This window comes from Ptychodera flava, assembly GCF_041260155.1.
Source record: "Ptychodera flava strain L36383 chromosome 3 unlocalized genomic scaffold, AS_Pfla_20210202 Scaffold_25__1_contigs__length_14229661_pilon, whole genome shotgun sequence".
NCBI classification, from domain to species: domain Eukaryota; kingdom Metazoa; phylum Hemichordata; class Enteropneusta; family Ptychoderidae; genus Ptychodera; species Ptychodera flava.
In genome coordinates this window covers 10,431,867-10,441,816 of record NW_027248279.1, presented here as the reverse complement: position 1 = coordinate 10,441,816, position 9,950 = coordinate 10,431,867, and the positions used below count along the sequence as shown (strand labels likewise).

General features: G+C 37.3%; 1 protein-coding gene and 1 long non-coding RNA gene across 2 annotated transcripts in view; one reads left to right on the top strand and one right to left on the bottom strand.

The window, feature by feature from the left end:
• LOC139125262 (uncharacterized) overlaps positions 1-2,527 on the top strand; it is a 213,079-nt gene extending 210,552 nt beyond the window's left edge. Inside the window, exon 7 of the long non-coding RNA XR_011550172.1 lies at positions 2,420-2,527. This is a non-coding gene — a long non-coding RNA (uncharacterized lncRNA). The remainder of the gene's footprint in view (positions 1-2,419) is intronic.
• Positions 1-3,053, bottom strand: part of LOC139125243 (uncharacterized) — a 183,376-nt gene extending 180,323 nt beyond the window's left edge. Inside the window, exons 1-4 of the mRNA XM_070691339.1 lie at positions 2,792-3,053; positions 2,045-2,524; positions 1,671-1,870; positions 1,040-1,223 (exon numbers count right to left, since the gene is read on the bottom strand). Coding sequence (XP_070547440.1) covers positions 1,040-1,223; positions 1,671-1,870; positions 2,045-2,524; positions 2,792-3,053 — 1,126 coding nt within the window. The remainder of the gene's footprint in view (positions 1-1,039; positions 1,224-1,670; positions 1,871-2,044; positions 2,525-2,791) is intronic.
• Between the last annotated feature and the right edge of the window lie 6,897 nt (positions 3,054-9,950).

Here is a 9,950-nt window from a genome sequence, read left to right as displayed (position 1 = left end):
AGTCAAATCAAGTCAAATCAAGTTACTTTGCAAAAAATCCAGCAATCTCCTATATATTACCGGTACTCGGTGCTTGGATATTGTGGTTGGTAAAAAGAATATTGAAATGTTAATTTACATTTTTTGACCATAAACTAACATCCATGCATTCTCTTCTCATGTTGCCAGATGCATAATTCTTATTCTATCATACCAGTATAATGATGGTGCAAATGCAATCATATGATTGGTCGTGACTGAAAAGAACTGTGGTATATTTACGATATAGTATTGGTAGCACACGCGTAAGCTCTCGCCAGAATTTCAATATTCTGATATGATACAAGAGCAATAAATCACACCCAGTGACGGTATACCACTCTGTTTTGACTAGTTCACTTCATATATACACTGGCTGTCGCTCATGCATATCTTGAATTGGTGAAAACATTGTGGTATACCGTCGTTGCGTGTGCTTTATTGCTTAAATATTATATCTTCTGATGGGTGTGGAAAGTGGTTTAACTAATTGTGAACTCTGCTAGACTAGTGATTAGATATTACCAATTGGATTGATCATTGCCATCTTTTTTATATGTACCTAAAGATAATGGTATCTACAAAAATTTACATTCCATTATCATGTAATCAAGTCGAACTTCAGTGATATGATTATTTCTATTATCCAAAAAAAAAGTTACATATGAAGAATATTATTGTCATTCATCATGAACTGATCTGATGAATGAAGGAAAAATATCGCAACATTAATATCATTTTTGCAATCTCAAAATAAATCATCAATTTTTGAAAATAACATGACGAATTCCAGATAAACCCAAATGGCCTGATTAAAATATGTGCTACTACCACAGGACAGCCTACCAAAAAGACTTTATGTAGACGAAATAAAGTTTGTGATGCCAAAATTGCCTGTGCATTTGACATTTTTGATGAACATTGGAATTCAAAAATGAATTTGCATAAGTTATTTTGTTTTTATCATGAGTGCATAAAACTTATTTAAAGAGAGGGTTGTTGAAATGCAATAAAGTCCAACCTGTAACATCAGATGTATCACCAGCTTTGAGCACTCTTTGTGCAAGCCTTGGTCCTGTAACATCAGACATATCACCAGCTTCGAGCACTCTTTGCGCAAGCCTTGGTCCTGTAACATCAGACATATCACCAGCTTCGAGCATTCTTTGTGCAAGCCTTGGTTTCTTGACACTTGGCTCACCAGACTTAATAGATAAAATAACACAAGCACAAAAGTGTTAGTGTGTTTTAGCAATTTGTAAAACGGCCAAATATTAACTAATATGTCCCTGAGCAATCCTAATGGGCAAGTCATTTTTTCACAAAATACTTCTAGATACGGAGTAAGATGTGTGGGTCAATTTCAAAAAGCTGTGGGATGTTTTATCAAAGTCACATGTATGTTTTAGCAAATTCACACGTTCACTATACTGCTGTCTTGCTCATTGGTTTCTGCCATCATGATACAATAGTCACATATGCAAATTGTAACTCTTAATGTAACTCGTGGTTGGCCCAGCTGTCTACAGGTTTGAATGTATAGATATATATAATGTATAGGGAATATTGACTGGTGATTATCCGCAAATTTGGAATTCCAAATGTTGATAAAGCTCAAAGAAGTAGTTATAATAATTACTTTTTTTACTCACCGTGGCCTTGTACACAGCATCAATATCCCTCTCAATTGTATCCGTGTCCAATACTCTGACCAGACTTTCTTGTCTCACTTTTCTACCTTTTGTTAGCACTCCCGATTGTCTGTGTGTGACAGTGTGACTGATGTCGCCTGGCATGTTCAGTTGAACCCCTTGCTCAGCAAACTGATCACCTGGTTTAGGCAGTCCATCTCCTAATGAGTAAGTAACAATCAATGAGATTATTTTTGTTGTTTCTAACATTACCATGATCATAAATAGTCTTACATGTACTGTTGCTGTTCATAGGTAGACGGTTGAAAGTTACAAAGTTAATGATTCAAGAAGCAACAGAAGATCTGCAAAGAATTCAGATATTTTAAACTTACTTTGGCAGAAAAAGTGGTCAATGGCATCAAACTGTTGCTGGTCATAGGTGGCTTTGAGTTTCAATGGAATGTTGAATCTCTTAGCCAGCTCTCTCATCTCGTCAGTTATCAGCAATGGTTCAAATGCCTTGGCAAATCTACCATTGTGACAGGCTGACTTGAATCTGTACAGGTAGAGTATACCAAGGAAGTTTACCAACATTCCAAGGGAGCTTGGGTATATGTTCTTAACATCATGGACTCCAAACTCGCGTTCTTTGGTTCGTCTCCTGATTTCCTCGCTGTTAACATTTACCATATTATTAGCATTTTCTTTGAAAAGTTGCATAAACCCCTCTAATGCCTCGATGCTTTTCTTTATCATTGCAATTTTAGAGTCGTCAACTGGACATTGCCTGGATAAGATATGTAATTGATCCTCCATGTGTTGATGAAGCTGGAGACAACCTTTCTCATCAAAGTTAATACACACCTCGAGGCCTGGTACAAAATAGAAACATATTAATGTAGTTAGTGATGCTCAATATTTTTTTTAACGACTGAACTATGCAAACGGTGTTTATGTGTTATAAAAATGTTGGTATACCACCATTTTTCAAATAAAGAATTTAGCAAAACTGTTAATTCTACAGGAAATACACTAACAGTATAAGTCAAGTGAACATAAGTCTGTGGCTTAACTGTCCACAATACTATTAATGTTGAATTCTTCATTCTTCTATAAACGCTTTAAGACACAAATCTTACCATCTGACGGCACTCTAGATTCTTCTGCCAACAAAGAAGCAAATCTATCATAACTTTCTTCCACTTCCGGACTGGCCATAAAATCAGTTCTCAGTTCCTTTGCACGCTTGTAGGCCAACCTGGCATTCTGCACTGCTGACATGATCTTTTCATCCCATTCGTTGTCACTTCTAACTAAACAGCCGTTGCCAGTATACGCGAAATGTGCACCGATATAGTAGCCGAGTTGTGATTTTGGATTAAGAAAAGTAGGTACACCCATTGAAATACCTTCTAGACCAAAGAATCCATAGTTTACACGACATTGTGGGATAAGACATACGTGACACTGCTGAAGCAATGATACTGTATTTCGAGCAGTGCAGTCTGTGATAACGTTTATTTCCACCAAGTTTTCTTCATTTTCTTCTTCATGTAACTCTCTACTTGATGAACAGCTTCTGCTGGCACACCTGCCATGATCCAAGTGACATTACGAACATCCGTACCTTGTAGTTTTGCCGCGATTCTTTCTACAGAAGCCACTATTTTGTCATATTCTTGAAGTTCTCCTTTGGGGCTTATTACAAATTCTCCATACGAGAGAATAACCAGCTGTCTTATATTCCCTGGTACGCTGACTTCCTGTGACCTGTACAGCCCTCCTGTCTTCGGTAGGAGTTTAATGTGAGGTATTGTTCTTTGGACAGCCCTGTATGCATTTTCGAAATAGTCATGTATGCTTGGACCGATTGATACCATGGCATCAGCCTCATCCGCCATTCTTAACATGTCTGTCTTTAGAGTCTGTTGTTCTCCACTTTCTTTAGCATGGTAATCAGGGTGGAGTGCGTTGATTTGGTAGAGCTTGGCATTAGGGAAAAAAGTCTTACGAATGTAAGCAGCAGCACCAGCAGTAAAAGGGGCGTAACCAATGACGTATTTAATGTTTCCCAGCGCTTTTAAATCTTTGTAATAACTTTCAGGGCAAAACAACCAACGAATATCAATTGGGTCATTCTTAGGATCAATGTACTCATTTCGTTTACCAGGTATCAAAGTGATACCAGCTTCCTCTGCATCTTTGCCCTGAGCTTCACTCACAGCAACATCCAATAGGGTTGCGTATCCTTTCAAATGTATTCTCCTTCTCGAGCATATGTCTTTGAAAAGATTTCTGTGAAATTCTGGAAACCCATACTTTTCAGTATCCCATGAGTCGAACACGATCAGAGCTTTCTCATGGTTTTGTGGATGTGTTGACGTGGCACCAGCCATCGTGTAATGCAGATTAGTGAAAAGAAAAATTGATCTAAAATAGAACAAAAAAAGTATTGATATTATTTCAAGATATTACATGTTAGATATTACACTGGACTGAATTAATTTCATGACATTATATGAGATGTAATCTTATCTTTTAGGCTGCTGTTATTATTCAATTTATTTAATATTTTCATTTCTCTTTGATCTTTCATGTGTTGATAGCCTTATTTGGCAAACATAACAAAAATACTAAATAATGGAGGTAGGAAGAGACAGAAGCATTCATGGTTGTATTATATGTACTGAAACAACTTGTCCTAATTTGCTTTGAAAGTTGTTATCCATTTTTAGCAATTTGCTGTATTTTCCTTTTTCCCCTTCGTTTTCACATTTTTGACACTTACATGTTCATTTGAACAAATTCACATCTCCACCTGTGGGTGTACCTGTACGCCAAATACTAAGATTATAGGTGCTGTGATTTAGGAGATTATGGTGTAGACGGACTAGCGGACATGCATACACACACAGACATGTAAATAAGATGCAAATGAGACTGACTCACCTCATAAGATAAGATATATATATATATATATATATATATATATATATATATATATATATATATATATATATATATATATACCAAATGTGAGCAAAAATTAGCATGGAAATATGTTTTGTTTAAAAGAAGTTTTGGGGTGAAGATCTTGTAATTTTGGCCACGTTTTGCCGGTTTTATTTAAAAGAAATGCCAGATATGATATTCTTGAAAAAAATGAGAAGTGCTGCATATTTTACCGGACAGGTGTATTTGTAGAAGAAACATTCTCAACTGTAAATGAGTATTTGTTCAAATGAGTCAACATTACCCAAAAAATGCTGATGAGCAACAAGCGTAAACTTGGTGAAAATCTCAAACATTGGTCAGATTGCCTTGAAAAGGCAATAAATTTATCATATTGTACAAAAATGTGTTGCATTGATGTCACCATGAGTGAATCTAAAGAAGCTGAGGTATATCTTAAACAATAAGCCTGTCATTTACAAGATGCAGGATAGTATAAGTATACGCACACAAAATGTCATCTGGATAGACAGCCAACTTTGCTGCTTCATCCAGCAAGGACAGCTTATAAATCACCAACTTTTACATCTGTAGATGTTATATGACAATTTTGTAAAAATTGCTTGGAAATTTAGTTTGAAAGGTTTTGTTTCTTCCCATTGTCATGCTGTTTAATTACTGAATTGTTTGTTTGTGTAAGTCAAGTAATGGCTTCTATACAAATCTCTGTTTTGATGCTTGTAAATGTGGCATATCTGATGCCACAGATTCCTTGGTATATATTGGTTTGTGTTTGGAAATTTCCCCATTTGTCTATGATACCGCAATACTTGAGTGGCAGTTTGGGGCATACCATTATCATGTCGGTGTGGCAGCATCATTAAGAGTGGAAGCTCTAAAGAATGCCCATTCTTACATGTTACCTTAGTCATCGATTGTGCAACTAGACCGCAGAGAGACCAAATATTGTCTGCATTAATTCTAAGCAATACAATACACCTTTACTTTGGTATTGCAGATTGTATCACTAATTTAATATGATGTACTACGTTGCGTGCTATTGTGTCAGTGTGTATGATCAACGGATGCAACAGTTACCAACCGTTTCATGATAATACTTCAATGGACAGTGCATCAACATTTGTTGTAACACACCTCATCCGCAGTCTGTATTCTAATTCGCCAATTGATAGTCACGTGGGATGCGTTCTTTTTGTGCTGATCCACGTAAACGACGTCATCAGGCATCATTCGTTTGAACTGTTGTCTGCCAGGCATCAGTTCTGAAAAATGATGCCCGCTGACGTCAAAAACGATATTTGACGCGAACGCGGACCGGAATGTAAACAAAGATGTCGTCTGCGGCCGATCGAAACGATAATCCAGAAATTTCTTGGTTTATCCTACTTTCTGAAGAAGATTGAATGCTTGGTTTCCAACAAGGACTCGATACGGACAAAAACTATAATCAAAGGTGAATTGAACGTTTTGCAGAAGTAGTGAGGTCTCTTTAGGAAAAACTTTTTCTTACTGAACCACTCCAACATATTACATCATAGACCTACATGCGACAAGTTTTGTGTATAGTACGTTCTTATGCATGGTTACGGATGAGGTGTGTTACAAAACACATATTGACTGGCATGAAGGCAACAGCATACGTCTTTAACCCCTCGGGCCTGTGAGTCACCCCCAAAAACAGACTGTTTCCCTCGGCCTACGGCCTCGGGAAACAGTCTGTTTTTGGGGGTGACTCACAGTCCCTCGGGGTACAGACGTATGCTGTTGCCCTCATAGCCAGTCAATATGTGTATATTGAAACGCACTTGACTATGAATATCAGAAGCTAAGCTCTGTAGAAGCTGTTACAGATCGTGTATACACTCACTCTTGCTTGCCACACGTAACCAAATGTGAGGAAAGCGTCATTAACACTATTTTCTAATTTGCCCGCCGCCCGCTGAAAAACTACGCACGGACACCATTTTGCACGAACAGCTTCGTTGGCGGCACCTGCAGAGACATTGTTGTTGTTCTGTTTCTTTGATATCAATGTTGAATTTAATACCGCCAAAGTGTCATGATTGAACCAGTGTTGGCCTGTCGGAATACAGGGAGAGTGGATTACATCGCGTTCATGTAGCAAAATCTAAATTCTTTAACAGCTTCCTGTTCTTGTTAGTGCATAGTGGGGACACACATTCGAACCTATGGCGAAGCTTTTGAGCACGGGTATATACATACAACCCCCTTGAAAGGCGATTAAAACAAATCCTACCTTTAAGGGAATCGCGTCGTCTGGTGGTTTCTGCTCTCAGTACGTCACGATAAAAGGGAGGCCGTATATGGAGCTTGTGAAGCTGTTCAGAAAACCTCCTCTCTTCTACTAACAGTAGAAACGTCCGGTGTTTTAATAGTGAAAAAATATGGCTGGCTGCTTGGTGATAGGGTTGTGTGGGTAAGCTGTGCCGGGTCAAAGTCCATGCATGCTGCCGTTTATAAATCTGTGTCGCCTCGTCACCTTATAAGGTCATGCTGTAACAACATGGCGGATGGTTTCTGGCGGAGTGCGTTTGATTTTTGGTAAAAATAGGTTAAAGTTTACTCTGTAACTATCCTTACACTCTTTCTCCGTGTTGTCATTTGCTTCTTTGAAAGTCATTTTTCGCCAAAAACAACTACCAACTGTTGCCTGTCTCTGGTCGGTTATGCAAATGACATTCACAACGCATACAATAATGACATGTTGACAACGGAACTTGCCGAAGGTATTGAAATTCGATCACAAGTTAAGGTGACATGCATAGGGAATTGTAGACCTTAATCTTGCAGTTAACATTGTCACAATGTACATAAATGTCGTATTGAACCTGTTGAACAAAACATGAAATGTTTTAAAAGTGCAATCTATACATGCTGTCTCATTGTATTCTGTGATAGTCATGTTCTGTACAATTAAACGTGTTGTATTGAATCACTGACCCTAAAAAGAGCTGTATAGTGAGTACTTGAATACGTCACTGCAAGTTACACCAGCAGTATCGGACGGTGGGTCGATCAAGCTCGGGTCAAGGGTTATCCGCAACATAAGGGATCAGCACGGAGTGGCGTATATTTGATTCCGGGGGGAGGGGGCTACCTGGAGGATTTAAACATGTTGCTTGCTATTTATGGGGGAAGATTGTCAACCAATTGTATAGGGGAAAATGTTTCAAAGAAGGCTTTAAAAATTAATTTGTTGCTATGTACGCTGAGATAGAACACTGTGTCTTCAATGGTGTCTGGAGCATCTTAATTACTGCCCCCTTACGTAGTTTTGTTGATAATTAATTTTGTTTTGTGAATTTGTGATTGCGTTAACTCAAGTCTTCTGTCACACCTATTGAGAATAATTAGTTTCTAAACATTAGGCGGAAATTTTAAACGACAAGACCTGTAAACACTGGTTAAAAACAAACAACATAAACAACATATATGCCATAAAGAAAAACTTTGAATATATGAAAGCAAGTGTTTGCTAAACCAAAAATCACTTCACATAGTTTTTGCAATGAATATTTGAAGAATATATGCACATGGTATAAAACTTTGGTTAACTCAGGACAACATTACAAACTTTTTACTTAAACCTAAAATAGAACCACGAAAGGTAAAAAAGGCTTCTTTTGTCCATGAAAATGATGTGTCAAACAATTTTATGTAAGGTTTCATGAAACAGGATTTTTTTTGAATGCTTGGTATCTGAAAACAAAAGTTCAAAGCTGAAGTAACCAGAAAAGTTTTCTGTGCAGAAGTATTTTGTTGATATCTGAAAGACTAGGCTGTACTAAATCAACAAAGCTACTTTTGTCGCAACTTAAAAATATTTGAATGTTAACGTATGTAGGAACCAGCAAAGTGAATTTTAAAAGATCTACACAAGCTGTTTCTAGGACAATTTATAACTGCCAATTAAGAATAAAAAGACCAAAAATTACAGAAAATAGCAGATGAGTGAAGGTAACATTTTCTGTAACATTTTCACTTTTATATATTGAATAATCAAGAAGTGTCATGATCTGTTCTGAGAACCTCGGCATCACGCATCATCCGGAGGTAAACCAGCTGGTCTTCCGAATGAGATGACCGCCCTCTAGCGGTAGTTACATCAAATTTAAACGTAAAGCTTACCGTGTTACTATACACGTACTTTGCTTGGCCAAATCTTAGACACACACAAGTTGTAAATAATTTCAGGCTGAATCCTACATGGTAAATCTTGACATATACAATAAGTGATTGATGCACATAAATATGGTTTTAGAGAAGCCAGAGCTGCAGCTAGTGTTTTCCCTGATAGGTTTGGTGTGCATTTATTCCTGATGGATCGTGTAACTTTATCCACAGTCGCTACAATCACTGTTTCAGACAGTTTCCTTACAAATCTGCACCTTGAAACTATGGCCACACATGCTTACTCTGTGTCACCCATCGAAATTTGATTTCTGAATTGCGCCCCACCCCCATTCATAAATAATGTTACTCAATGACATTCCGTCTCATGTACGATTTTACTGATGACTTTGTTTCTGCTCTGATACAATTTTACTCAATGACAATACAGAACAATTATCAGTAGATCTACAATGTGTTAAAATGCAGGTCAAAGTGATATGAAGTCAAAGTAAATGATTGGACGCATCTGATGAAAAATATATAGCTATAAAAATTTATTTTGCATCTTTGAAAAATTGACATGCATATTTAATGTTAATTACAGATTTCAGTACATCAAATCTCAGTCAGTTTTTATTTCCTTCAATATTTCTATATTGTACATCATTTGCATGTATTCCTGACAATGACATATATTTGAGGTATATAGTTTGTTCAATGTGTATAAAGCTGGCGTCAATGAACTCTTCCCACTCTTGTTGTTAATGTTTGTCTCATTAGTACGGACTGTCTATTTCATATTTTCCCACCCTTTTCATTTAATTCATCTTTTCACAATACTCATCAATCCGCACATTCTTAAAACATCTAGAGGATATTGGACCCGGTGTCACTAGCGATAGCATTCTCTTTGTTTATACAATGCAATCTGTTACGATTCAGCTCCAGCACTATGCGATCTTTGGAACTCCTATGGTATGTTGACAAGAAGCTATAAGTTGTTGACTGCTGGTATGAAAAAAACAAAAGTATTTTCCTTCGCGCAGCAAAGAGGGAGTGGCATCGACAACGTACTTACTATCCGTTTAATTTGTCTGCAGCCTGTCTTTCTGTCTCTATGCATATATATGTATGCCTGCATGTGTGACGTATATATGTATGTATGCTTGACAATGAATGGTTGGCAGCGTT